Source organism: Myxine glutinosa, chromosome 2 (genome assembly GCF_964187855.1).
Source record: "Myxine glutinosa chromosome 2, kmMyxGlut1.1, whole genome shotgun sequence".
In the NCBI taxonomy this organism is placed as follows: domain Eukaryota; kingdom Metazoa; phylum Chordata; class Myxini; order Myxiniformes; family Myxinidae; genus Myxine; species Myxine glutinosa.
In genome coordinates this window covers 233,847,251-233,860,457 of record NC_136262.1, presented here as the reverse complement: position 1 = coordinate 233,860,457, position 13,207 = coordinate 233,847,251, and the positions used below count along the sequence as shown (strand labels likewise).

The window sequence follows — 13,207 nt, the reverse complement described above, 5'->3', positions numbered from 1 at the left end:
TAGACGTCTCAACCAACCGCATGACTCCCCATGTCGTATGCAATCAGTATGTGATCAGATCCCGGCAACTCTTCCTGATGACCTAGAAAGAGTAGGATATCACAGCAAGTGTTATAAGCACTTTGTCCGCCACTTTCATCGTCTGGGAGATGATACAGAACCAGGGCCATCAACCTCATCATGGCATCACTCTCCTCGTAAACCAGGAGGTTCTGCTGAACCCATCTTCCCGCCAGAGTGTATATTTTGTGAGAAAGTTGAGACCAAAGATGCTCATCGCAATACTGAGAGGCCTACAACCTTCCCATCCTTTAAAAACAAAGAAAATGCATGGGAGCAAATCGAAACACGGGCTGAGAAAATGGGTCTCTATCGACTCCATCGAAAGGTGAAAAACAAAGACCTCTTTGCATGTGAGGCCAAACACCATCCGTCATGTTTTAAAGCTTTCCGCACAGCATTCTACAACTATGAGCGTGCGATTCACAGAGCCGAAGCACCAAAGGAGCAGGCTTGCATGTCAGCCGCCCATGAAAAGGCATTCAACTCAGTACTGGAACACATTCAAACCCAGGTCATCCAGCAGAATAAAGTTCTACAGCTTTCTTCCTTGCGCTTGCTCTATGTCGAGGAACTGAAACTGAATGGATATGAGAACTCAAATTATCGGTCAGAGAAACTACTGAAACGCCTACAGAATGACCCAATCAAGGAGCATATCCACTTCACGAAGGTTGATCATGACAAATGTGATGTCATTTCTTTCTGGCTTGTGCACAGCTCAAACATAACAGTTTCCAATGCTCTCGCACGAGCATTCACACTCGGAAGCACAAACAAGAACCAAAATGTTGCCCTCCAACTTCGCCAGGGTATTCTACAGGCTTTCAGAGAGTGTAAAGACCAACCATGGCCACCAACAGCTGAAGACATGGAGCTCAATCCTGAAGACATCCTACCTCCAGACCTTGTCCGCTTTCTCAGCGTGCTAATGACTGGCAACAAGGCCCACCAACTTGCCTCAACGAATGGCAAGGTAAAATTGAAAGCCCTTCGTGAATGGCGATTCAATTTGTAATTTTTCCTGAAAAAAAGGTGATTACCTGTGATGTTTGTCTAGATCTGAAACTGGCAGTGACTGGTGATTGAAATGCGGTGCCTTTTTGTGTTTCAGGTCGAGGTACGTGAACTCCCCACGATCTACAGCAACCAGGAAGAGACTGATACCAGGGTGGTTCTGTACCTCCATCATGCTGCTACCATCGGATACAAGAACGCTGTAGTCAGAACACCGGACACAGACATCCTCCTGATCCTGCTCCACCATGCCCACAACATCAAGCTGACGGTGTACCTGGATACAGGGTCAGGGAAGCATCGCCAACTTGTCAACGTCTCTGAGCTGGCAGAATCCCTGGGAGAGGACTACTGTGCCACTCTCCTGGGGTACTATGTGTTCAGCGGAGAAGACTGCACCAGTGCCTTCAAAGGGAAGGGAAAAGTCGGGCCCTTGAAAAAGCTGGAGAAGAATCCCAGGTTTCACAGGGCATTCGGTGAACTGGGTGACAACTGGGATGCCAACCCTGAGGTGGAGAGGCAGTTAGAAAAATTCACCTGTGTGATGTACGGCCAGAGTCGCGAGTCATCAGTGGACATTGTCCGTGCCAAGCTGCTACGAAAAATGGTGGGAGAGGACAAGACCCTCACATCCAAGTCCAAGGTTGATCTGGCTCGCCTTCCTCCATGCCAGTCTGCCCTGAAGCCGCACATCCAGCGTGTGAACCACCGCGTAGCATTGTACAAAAGAGCCGATCAACCTATCATCGAAAAGCCAAAACCTTATGAGGAGCAAGGATGGATAAGGACTGATGAAGGACTGTTGAAACCAATGTGGTCCAGTGGTCCCATCCTACCAACCTCACTGGTGGATCTTCTGAACACAGGAGAGCACGAAGAGGAGGAGGAAGAGGAAGGAGAAGAAGAGTTTGACTCTGACGATTTCGATGAAAATGATGATGACTGACTCAGTGTAGAATCACTAATGCTAATGATGTTTATCTAAAACAAGCAAGAGAAGAGTGGTCACATTGAGTGCTAGGACTATTTTGACAGTTGTAATATTTAGAAAAATAAAACTTTGTGTTAACGTCTGTGTAGACGGACCTTAATATGAGTCTATTATTTCGTAAAACTGTGATTATTTTGTAAATAAAGCACTAATTAGCATACTAGTATACCATAGACACATGTAATCATGTTATGAATAGTTCTATCATGATCTATGCCCTTCAAAACATGGGTCTAGACACCTTCATTTTTCAATTATCTGCAATATTGGCTGAGATATGTCAAAAATCGTTTTTTTGATAATGGCAGCAGTAATTTGCATAAAAATGGTATGTGGGACATTTTTTCAGCTTGGGGCCATAGCTAGTCATTTTCTACACATTTTGTCCAATCTAGAAACACTGATTAGAAGTATATCTCCGGGGGGTGCAGGGGGACCTAGTCTTCCTATATTATATATAGATATCTATATAATGGTTGAAGTACCCGGCGTTGCTTGGGGAAGGGAGGGGGAGGGCGTAGGGGAAAGTGGGGGGGGGGGGGGAGGGAGTGGGGAGGTGGGGAGGTAAAGGGAGGTGGAGGGGAGTGGAGTGGAAGGAGGAAAGGGCTCTGTCCTTTTGATGGTGGGGGATATTAAAGATCCCACGGTGTCGTTTGCGAAGAGTTGGCGAGCTATTTCCAGCACCATGGCCAAATTCCAAATTCCTCTAGAACGGGCATAGCCGCACACCTGTGAGAATTGATACTAACTCGCAGCCACTTGCTGCATATGAACAACGACTACGACTTCTGTTGATGGCAACTGCAGAGTCAATTTCATGCTGAGGGTGAGTGTCCCTTCCTGTATGAAAGGTGCTCTAACTCGTATACATCAAAGAGATATTAAAACAATAGATTGCAGTATAATGATTGTAATTAATAATAAATGAGGATGGTGAACATTGTAAAATGGTTGCCATGTGATTTTGATAGGATAATAGTCAATCTCAGTTGGATGGTACAATTAATTCATAATAAATCAGAAAGAAAAAAGGATTGTGACACTGGTTTTAAAATTTCGAACGAAATAGAAAAAAAAACTAAAGAGACACCTCTTGAATACCAACTATCCGAAAAAACCCAGCATGTTACTCATTGTGAGACCTTTGAATGTGCGGTTCCATATTCGTTGAGTGATGTTGTAACCATCGTACAAATTTCCTCCGGCTTGAAGAGTCTCATGAAGTGCTTCGGTGTACACCATTACTGCATCATAGAATGATGCTGCAATAAGGTTCATCTGAAAAAAAAGCACCAAAGGCCGCATAAGCACTTAAAACAATACTCCACTTTGAGCTGTCAATGATAAAATCACTCCACAAATCCATTAGTAACAACATCCTGTCTAAATTCAGTGTGCATTCATAAACAGCAACAACACTGGAGCTTATACCAAATTATTATTACCAGCAGAGTACCAGTCCTACTACGGGTGATTTTGTTCCAAGATCATACCTTTATTTGGACAGCGCATAGGCAACTGACACCTCCCTCAATCGCTCCGGAAAATTAAAAACAACTCGATGATATTCATAGAATACTTACCCTGCGCAGTCAACTTGGAGCGAGCCAACTCTTCTGTTTTTGAATGTTTTTTTTTTCTTTGATCCAATATGGCTGCCAGATCACATGAGTGATGACATCATAAATTTATATTCTCTAATATAATTGTTGCATAGATCACGCTCAATAAATTTCAAACTGATCAGACTAAGCGTTGTCCCTGTCGAATTATGACGTCATAATTACAGCACCAATGAAGTCATCGTTAACAAAACCTATTCCCCATATGGAGTTCTTTACAATGAGCCACATTTCAATATTTTCCATGGAGCGGTTTTGGAGATATAGAGGTACAACGTTTTTCGGTTTTTCCAAGATGGCGCCTGCACAACAGGAACTATGACGTCATGGTTATCATTTAAATATTCTACAGGAGGTGGCGCTCCTACGTTGAAAATTTCGTGTCCATCAGACCAACAGTTGCTGAGAAAAAAATTTCATAATGATCGGATAAGTGTTTTACTTGTCGAATTATAACGTCATAATGAAGGCACAGATGACGTCATCATTAACATATCATAACGTCATTAACATATCATGACGTCATAATGAAGACACAGGTGATGTCATCCTTAGCATATCGTATTCCCCATTGGGAGTCGTTGACAATGAGCCAGGTCTGATTTTTTTTCCATGGAGTTGTTTCAGAGATAAAGAGGTGTGAAGTTTTTCCAAGATGGCGCCTGTACCACGTGAGATATGACGTCATAATCATCATTAAAATATTCTACAGGAGAAGGCGCTCCATTGGTGAAAATTTAGTGTCAATCGGACCAAAGGATTACAGAGAAAAAAAAATCATAATGGTCGGATAAGTGTTTTACTTGTCGAATTATGATGTCATAATTAAGGTACCGATGACATCATCATTAACATATCTTATTCCCCAAGGGGAGTACTTGATATTGAGCCATGTTCAACTTTTTTCCATGGAGCGGTTTCGGAGATATAGAGGTGCAACTTTTTTCGATTTTTCCAAGATGGCGCCTGTACCACATGACTTATGGCGTCAATATTATCATTAAAATATATATACAGGAAGAGCCGCTCATATTCTGAAAATTTCGTATCCATCGGACTAACAGGTGCAGAGAAAATGTTTTTTTCATAATGATCAGATCAAGCGTTGTACTTGTCAAATTATGACGTAATAATTAAGGCACCGATGACATCATCAACATATCTTATTCCCCATGGTGAGTACTTGACAATGTCATGTTTCAATTTTTTCCATTGAGCAGTCTGGGAGATATAGAGGTATAGAGGTGTAACGTATTTCCCAGAGGGCGCCCATACCACATGACCTATGACGTCATAATTATGAATAAAAAAATTCCACAGGCGAAGGCACTCCTTTGGTAAAATTCCGTGTCAATCGGACCAACGGTTGCCGAGAAAATGATTTTAAAGCGCAGACACGTACGCCACACATATGTCACACGTACATACGCAACCGAATGCCTAACCCTGCTTTTCGCTTCGTGAGCGCAGGGTAATAACCCATGTTACGTGCATTAAGCAAAAACATGCCTACAGTACTGCTTATTTATCATTCAAAACCCCTCACTGTACTGGAAAACGTGGGGACAGGAATACTGTACTGTAAAGAGTGAGGACTTGTAATACCCTCTCCCACCTGAAGCTAGCGCTACACAATACACATTTACATGGAGAATTTGCATCCCCTCCACGAGCCCCCAAGACCAAATGCAAAGATAAAAGCTCCCCTATATAATAATTGGGGTCATGCTGATCCTATGTAGCAAGTTTGGATGTAATCAGGTCAGAACTGTAGGAGAAGTAGCGCGACAAACACACAAACACGAAATATGTCGTGGATAGCACGATACTTGCAAAATCCCTAAAATAAGTTGTTGGCCTATGATGACCTCAAAAATAAATGGTGGTTGAATTCAGTGACCTGGGAAGCAAATCCTCTTAACATTTCAAGGCAATCAGATGAAAATTGAGGATTTTAGAAATTTCACCTATTTTGACCTTTTGGCCTATGTTGACCTTAAAAATCCTTGGTGGTTGAATTCAGTGACCAGATATGCAAATAATCTTCAAATTTCAAGTCAATCGGATGAAAATTGAGGATTTTAGAAATTTGACAACGTTGGTGACCTTTTGCCTATGTTGACCTAATATATAATTGGTGGTTGAATTCAGTGACCAGATATGCAAATCCTCTTCAAATTTCGAGTCGATCAGATGAAAATTGAGGATTTTAGAGATTTTATAAAGTTGGTGACCTTTGGCCTATGTTGACCTATTGACCTCTTGACCCCAAAAACAATAGGCTTCTTGCTTATGACCAACTCTACCATTTGGTGAAGTTTCGTGAAGATCAGTTAAAAATTGTGACCTGTAGGTGACTGACAAACAGACAAATACAGACAGACAGAAAACAGACAGAATAACGCACAAAACCAAACAATATACTTGAAAAATCTTCGATTTTAGCAAGTAACAAGCACCTGTCCGCGAATTATAGTGAGGATTATATTTATCATTGTCACATGGATGGCAGCCTCTGCACCGAATGTTGTTTTGTCTCTCATCTATTGTGATGATTAAGAGAAAACAACTCCCAATGGCCGCTTCCTCACATTGGGGCCGACAGCCCAAGGATGAGCGAACTAAAGCTTTTCCTCACAAGTCTGCTATGAATAATTGCCACAGACCAGTGAACCAGCTGGGCATTTTCCATGCCATTTATCTAACAAAGTTGCAATAATTTAACTCTCCAGGGAGCCAAAATGAACCCAATTGTTTGTGCAATGAAATGGCAGAAAAGACGAGGCACATCGTTCCTTAAAAGTAAATAATTAACTTATTACACAAGTCTACGGTATACAAAATAACAATTTATAGATAGGTTTTATAGGTTTAATTTTTCGTGTGATAATCCATAAATAAAGACAGCGTGATTGAAGGCTTGGCTTGGTGTGCTTCAGGCCGTAACAAATTGGGGGCTCATCCGGGAGTTGAACCCAGGATCTCTCGCACCCCAAGCGAGAATCATACCCCTAGACAGCCCATGAGACAGCCTATAAAACCTATCTCTCCCTTTTGGCGCCACAAACACACAACTAGTCACAGGACCCAGGCAGCGTTAATGTCCATTCTTCCGGAGAGACAGCACACACATTGATGACTCACCCAGTCTGTAAAACGCCCAGTTGACGTATATAGCTGGATCGGGACTCAAACCTAGGCTAGAAAAGCAAAAGCAGCACCAAAAGCGACCGCCGACGCATGGACAGACATTAACTAAAACTTATATAATAGATTTGTTAATACTTCATTTATTTACTTTTCGACACATACGGTGATCTAAAAAGGCTGCTGCTGTGATTTTGCTTTGCTTATGAGCTTGTTGCTGTTCTAATTGAAGACCTTAATTAAAGAAAGTTATTTTTAAAAGTTACAAGAGAGAGAGAGAGAGAGAGAGAGAGAGAGAGAGAGAGAGAGGGAGAGAGAGAGAAATGATAGGGGTCGGGGGTCGGGGTTGTTTGCCCCGGGGTCCGTGCTAGCTCTCGATGCCCCTGCCAACAAAAACCACAACAACAGCAGCAGCAAGTATCGGGGACACCTCGTCGCGGTGATTGCAACCCCCAACACAAGTCGGTGGCCAAATTTTCACCATTCTTCCCTGCTGCCCAGATTTGTCAGGGCAGCGCGGTCACGGTCAGAGTGTCGATCTGTCCCCATGGACTGGTCCTTTTCCTCTTGTCTGTCTCTGTCTCTCTGTCTGTCTGTCTGTCTCTCTCTCTCTCTCTCTCGTCAGTCTCTCTCTCTCTCTCTCTCTCCCCCCCCCCCCCTCTCTCCCTCTCTCCCTCTCTAACTCTGTCGTGGCCCTGCCTTTGTGAAGGCGTGAGTACACCATCCTGGACGTGGGGGGTCTCTGGGTCACTCCTGGGAGATTGATTGGCTGTCTCCGTGCTGAGGGCTTGTTCAAGAGAACTGTCCGGGGCTATACAACAACAACACCAACCACGCAGAACTCTTGTAGACCTGTGACGTGAAGTTACCAGGGAAGCACAGTGAATGTGGAAGGGGGAATAGCATGCTAAGATTATACATGACTTTATTTCCAATTACTATTGAATCAGCCACATGTTTTTTTTGCATTCCGACTTGGTACGTAGTTGTGCATTTGAGATTGCCAACTCAAAATACTTGTCAGCAATAAAGGTTTGTTCATTACCGATACTTTTTCACCAATAAGTATAACCTCTTACAAAGAGTAATTCTGGCTAAGTTACTCAAAGATTTCTTTGCTCAGATAGAAAACTAATTTTTTTTTGTTATCTAACTGTAAGTAACAGAAATCAGAAATAAAATTCTGGATGTATTAATACTCGTATGTTGTTGATGAATCATTTACTCACCAAAGAGTCTTCCTGAGTGAAATTAAACTTCTCTTTGGATCGGATCTTTAAATGTTTCACAAACTCTTTGTATTCCTGCCTGGAAGGTTCCCGGTATGTGATAATAAGAACGGCCTGAAAGAAAGGGAACTTTTAGAAGTTTTCATCCACAATGGCCGGCAACAATCGTTCAAAGAACAAAACGGGTGAATACTTACAAACCGAGCATTATAATTGCATTTCAATAATACATTCAATCACATTATTTAGTGAGTATAATATCTTTATTATAATGGAGCCAACGTACATGGTTATGTGTGTATGTATGTATGTATGTATGTATATATGTATGTATGTATGTATGTATGTATGTATGTAACGGTATGTATGTATGTATGTATGTATGTATGTATGTGTGTAACGGTATGTATGTATGTATGTATGTATGTATGTATGTATGTATGTATGTATGTATGTATGTATGTGACCAAAACGTCTTTTTCTTCAAATATATATAAAACCGAAAAACACGGTCCGTAAAGCAGTGAGGTGGTGAAGCTGACTATATAATCTATCAATTACGTACTGTTTGAACGTCAGTTGCATCCTGTATGTATGTATGTATGTATGTATGTATGTATAACGGTATGTATGTATGTATGTATGTATGTATGTATGTATGTATGTATGTATGTGTGTATGTATGTATGTATGTATGTATGTTTGTGACCAAAACGTCTTTTTCTTCAAATATATATAAAACCGAAAAACACGGTCCGTAAAGCAGTGAGGCGGTGAAGCTGTGAAGCTGTGACTATATAATCTATCAATTACGTACTGTTTGAACGTCAGTTGCATCCTGTCTATTAATTATGTACGTCTATTAATTACAAAGTGTTGGAATATACCTTTCTACCCTTTAGACTGTTGAGACCCCTTGGACCTTTGAAGACACTTTAAATCCCCCAAGACTCAAAAGACAGCAAAGACCCAAAATACCCTGAAGACCCAAAATACCCCGAATACATAAAAGACGCTGAATACCCAAAAGACCCAGAATACCAAAAAGACCCCGAAGACCCTAAAGACTGCAAAGACCCAAAAGACACAAAGATTCAAAAGACACAAAGACCCCAAAGAAGACCATTATAGACCACAAACACCCGTAAGACATTTTAGACCCATTAGACCAGCTCAGACCATTTTAGACCATTTAGAGCTTTAGACCACTTCGACTTTTTTAGTTTACAAATCAATCAAAATTAAATTTGTACAAAATAAATGTTTGTATTATGATTGGTGTAAATCGTGACAACACAGCAACTCAAGTTCAGTCAGGTCATTATCCTCAGTTAAAACAAGCCCGGGCCTCTGTAGCGACGTGTGGCGTGGTGAGGCAAGCGTAGCGAGCAGATCCACGTTAGTTTGAATAATTGGCTGACATTTAGGGCCATCCAGAGGTGATTGTCATTTCAACAATATTGGACACATATGGCAGACTTCACATAAAGGGCCTTTTGCGCAATTACACATCATCGATAGTATACTCTTCAATTTAAAGCAAAGTTACAACCCGATATTTTTTACAAAACTTCATGAGCTGCAATCACGTACGATGATTTTATCAAACCTCAACATCAACAGTCCTCGAGTTTTTTATTTTAGAAAATGCTCATTAGATTTAGTTTGATTTAATTGCAACTATTGCAACTCATGCGCGAGAGGGTGAGAAATGTGGAGGATGAAGCCGACAAGATCAAAAGTCCAAAGAAAAAAAACAAGTGACATAAAGAACGTGATTGCTAAAGATTGATAAAAATCTTCAAACAACTTTAAAAGCACAAACAACAAACAAATAAGTGTTCATACTTGGTAAGCCTCTTTTGCACTCTCATCTGAGGAATCACCGCGTTTCCATGGTGTTTGGAGTAGTGGAACTGAGGCTGTGGGACCTTGTGCAGAGTCAGCCAGCGGAACTACCGTCTGACCAAACAGGTCGATGTAGAAGAATACGTAGTCCCCACAGGTCATTCCCTCCTCTTGAGCTTTCACCATAAATTCACGGAAGATTTTGGCTGAACAGCAAAAGTAGACCACTGTTGGAAGAGTAATTTTGGAGGAGTCAATGACATGTTTATAAGAACAATTTTAATATTCTAATTGTTTATGGAGATAGGGGTGAGTGGGATATGGGATGGAGTGAACAAAGAAAATAAGCAAACTTTCTTTGCTTCAATCCACACCCACCATTGTGCATGAGCCTAGTGCCACCATTACACCGGGAGCTGGGAGACTCTGCTTTTGGTGCAGCTGATCACACGGACAGAAGGCGTATTGACACGTTACGTGGTCCTTTACACAGGCAGTGCAGGAGGCACAAAGGAAGTTACAGTTCGAGTTGCAGCAAGTGTCAGTGGGAATTAGAAAAGTGTGCGTGCGAAAGTAATGGAGTTGGTGGACACTCAGAGTTGCGGTTGAAGACCCATCCGAGAGCAACATGGAGTTAGAGTGTTGATTCTGCTCCACCATCTACCTGTTCATGCCTTCGTGCTCAAACAGGCTTCTAAGCGAGGCACATGCACTTTGTGACCTATTTAAGGAGCAGACTGGTGGCCGGACCTTGCAATCTTAATACTCTCGATGCTTATCTCCACATGCATTACATTAACCCATCAATTACTGTTCTTTTTAAAAAATTGCTCACATCTTCCTTACTTCTCTCTGCCTCTCTCTGTGTCAGGAATTGCAGCAATAGGCATATGCTTGAGGTTTCACGTTTGTTGTGTATCTCGTAACAGGGCCTATTGGGAAATATGACCTGGTGGGGTGGGACTATAAAATATAAATTTCATCTTTGCTGTGTTTATTATTATTTGTGGATTTAACTTTGTATTTATTAGCTTGTGTGGAGACTTAATAGTCAGGTTTCTTTCCCAGCTATTGGGATATTACAACAAATGATCCAAAAAATCTCTTGGGATAGTGACAACAAGTGATCCAAAAAGCAGTTACACACACGAAGTATTAAAATGAGGGAACAATTTGAGGGTCTTTGGGGTGTTTTTGGTAATCTGCATCATCAACGCTAAAGACCCCACATATGTGACAATATTTCGCTTATGGATTTGCAGATGCAGTTCAACACAATGAAATGTAAGATGCTGTCCTGGGGTCAGGTAAGAATAATAAAAGTTGGGATTAATTCACGTAACGAGCAATCTTTGAGTCTGTGACACAGGCTTAATGTGTCTCGGCCTCCTCTTGCTTTGAACTTCCTTGTATTTCCTTGTATAGTTGAAATATTTTTATTCTCCAGCAGCTTGGTGTTGGCTTAGCGGTTAGGGTGCAGGCTTGGGATCCTGGGTTCATAATCCCAGTTGATCGCTGAATTAACACCAGGGGGTTTGACTCAACCTATCATCCTTCTGAGTTTGGCAAATTGAATACCCGTCACTGGTAATTCCCTGTGTGTCGCAAAAGGTGACTAACAGGGTTGGTGGCAGGAAGGGCATCGGGCCATAAAACATTGCTTCAAAAAGGGGACCAAAAACGGGACCAAAAAGGTCAACCCCTGCTCTGTGGGGAAAAATGGCCTCTAAAGGTGGTATGTATATACATACATACAGACTTGGCATTTAATATGGAATTTTTTTTTTTCTTGACTTGGGTTTACTTTCTTAACTCAGTATATCAATCTGGTGAGTTTCTTTTACACTTTGGTGATTTATTTGTGAAAAGAACCATGTCACTGATTGTCTGTCGCAGCAAGAAGTTAACAACAGGATTATATCACAGGTGGCGTGACAAAATGTACTGACAGGTACATTTGATGATTGGCTTCACAGTCGGGTATATAAGGGTTGTTGCGTTCTGTATTAGTGGAAAACAACTGCTGCACGTCTCCAAAAGTTATTGCCGCTTCCTCTGGAGATGGTCCGTCAACTCGACAATGCTGTTTGTCATGGAGTGGTGGCTTTACGAAATAACGGCATGAAACAGCGTGCTATTGCTCAGCAGTATGGCATCACTCAAGGTCAGGTGTCAAAGATCCTGAAACGAAATGCTCAGAGGGGTGTCCCTACTCCAATACCGAGGCCAGGACGTCCCCGCAGAACCAAAAGGAGGGATGATCGCCATCTGCACCGGTTAGTCCGCAATGGCCGTACCAAGTCAGCTAATCGGCTTAGGGCTGAGTGGCAGCAACTGACAAATGTGCCTGTATCCAGAAGGCTAGTCGACCAACGACTGGTTCAAGCAGGCTATCGTGCCAGGCGTCCCCTGAGAAAGCCATGCCTGACCAGACAACACCGCCAGCGCCGATTGCAGTGGGCCAGAGAGCACCGTCAATGGCAGCCAGGACACTGGAATCACGTGATCTTCAGTGACAAGTCTAGATTTCTGGTCTATCGTCAAGATGGCCGCGTCCGAGTGCGCAGACAAGTGCATGAAGCCTACAACAAAGATTGTATAGTGCCAAGAGTCCAAGCTGGAGGTGGTGGGGTGACCGTTTGGGCTGCTTTTCATGCAGGGGGCAAAACTGACCTGGTTGTTCTGAATGGAAACCTGAACCAGTTCAAGTACAGGGTCATTCTGGAAGAAACATTGCTTCCATTTGCTCGTGCAGCCTTTCGAGGAAACTTTGTGTTCCAAGATGACAATGCACGGCCTCATCGTGCTCACATGATCCAAAACTTTCTTGCTGACCGTGGTGTAGAGCATATGGAGTGGCCTGCCATGTTCCCGGATATGAATCCGATAGAGAACTTGTGGGCAGAATTAACGCGTCAAATTGACCACTTGGACCAACAGCCTGCCTCTGTGTGTGAATTGCAGCAGGCTTTTGTCACTGCATGGCAAGCGATTCCTGTCCAAACCTTGGCAAATCTCGTGAACAGCATGCCTCGACGTGTACGTGCTCTCCTGAATGCTCGTGGGGGTTACACGAAGTACTGAACTGTAATTTTACTGTCCGTAATCCCAGTCGTAATTTAACTTTTGTTTTTGTTGAAATTCTTTTTGGCTTATGTGCAAAATAAAAAGATACTTCTGGAAAACGCACAGAAGTTTAACATAGTACTGTCCGTGAATTTAGTTCGATATCAGTTTACATCACTTTCAAGGATCAATTTATTTGCTTCGAAATGTCAAATGTGGTTTTTGTT

General features: G+C 42.2%; 2 protein-coding genes across 2 annotated transcripts in view; one reads left to right on the top strand and one right to left on the bottom strand.

Moving 5' to 3' along the window:
- The window catches only part of NPR1 (natriuretic peptide receptor 1), a 194,499-nt gene that overhangs the window by 114,701 nt on the left and 66,591 nt on the right, over window positions 1-13,207 (bottom strand). Inside the window, exons 3-5 of the mRNA XM_068106078.2 lie at window positions 9,915-10,141; window positions 8,067-8,180; window positions 3,211-3,346 (exon numbers count right to left, since the gene is read on the bottom strand). Of these exons, the coding sequence (XP_067962179.1) occupies window positions 3,211-3,346; window positions 8,067-8,180; window positions 9,915-10,141 (477 nt within the window). The remainder of the gene's footprint in view (window positions 1-3,210; window positions 3,347-8,066; window positions 8,181-9,914; window positions 10,142-13,207) is intronic.
- On the top strand, window positions 932-2,168 carry LOC144890989 (uncharacterized). The gene is made up of 2 exons (XM_078772883.1): window positions 932-1,036; window positions 1,175-2,168. The coding sequence occupies exons 1-2, from the start codon at window positions 932-934 to the stop codon at window positions 2,021-2,023; spliced, it is 954 nt and encodes a 317-aa protein (XP_078629009.1). The 3' UTR covers window positions 2,024-2,168.

What these genes read in the sequence shown, in the direction of transcription:
- LOC144890989 (XM_078772883.1), top strand. Translation starts at nt 932, where the DNA reads ATGGAGCTCAATCCTGAAGACATCCTACCTCCAGACCTTGTCCGCTTT. An exon ending in TTGCCTCAACGAATGGCAAG is followed by an intron (nt 1,037 to 1,174) that starts GTAAAATTGAAA and finishes TTTGTGTTTCAG; the next exon opens with GTCGAGGTACGTGAACTCCC.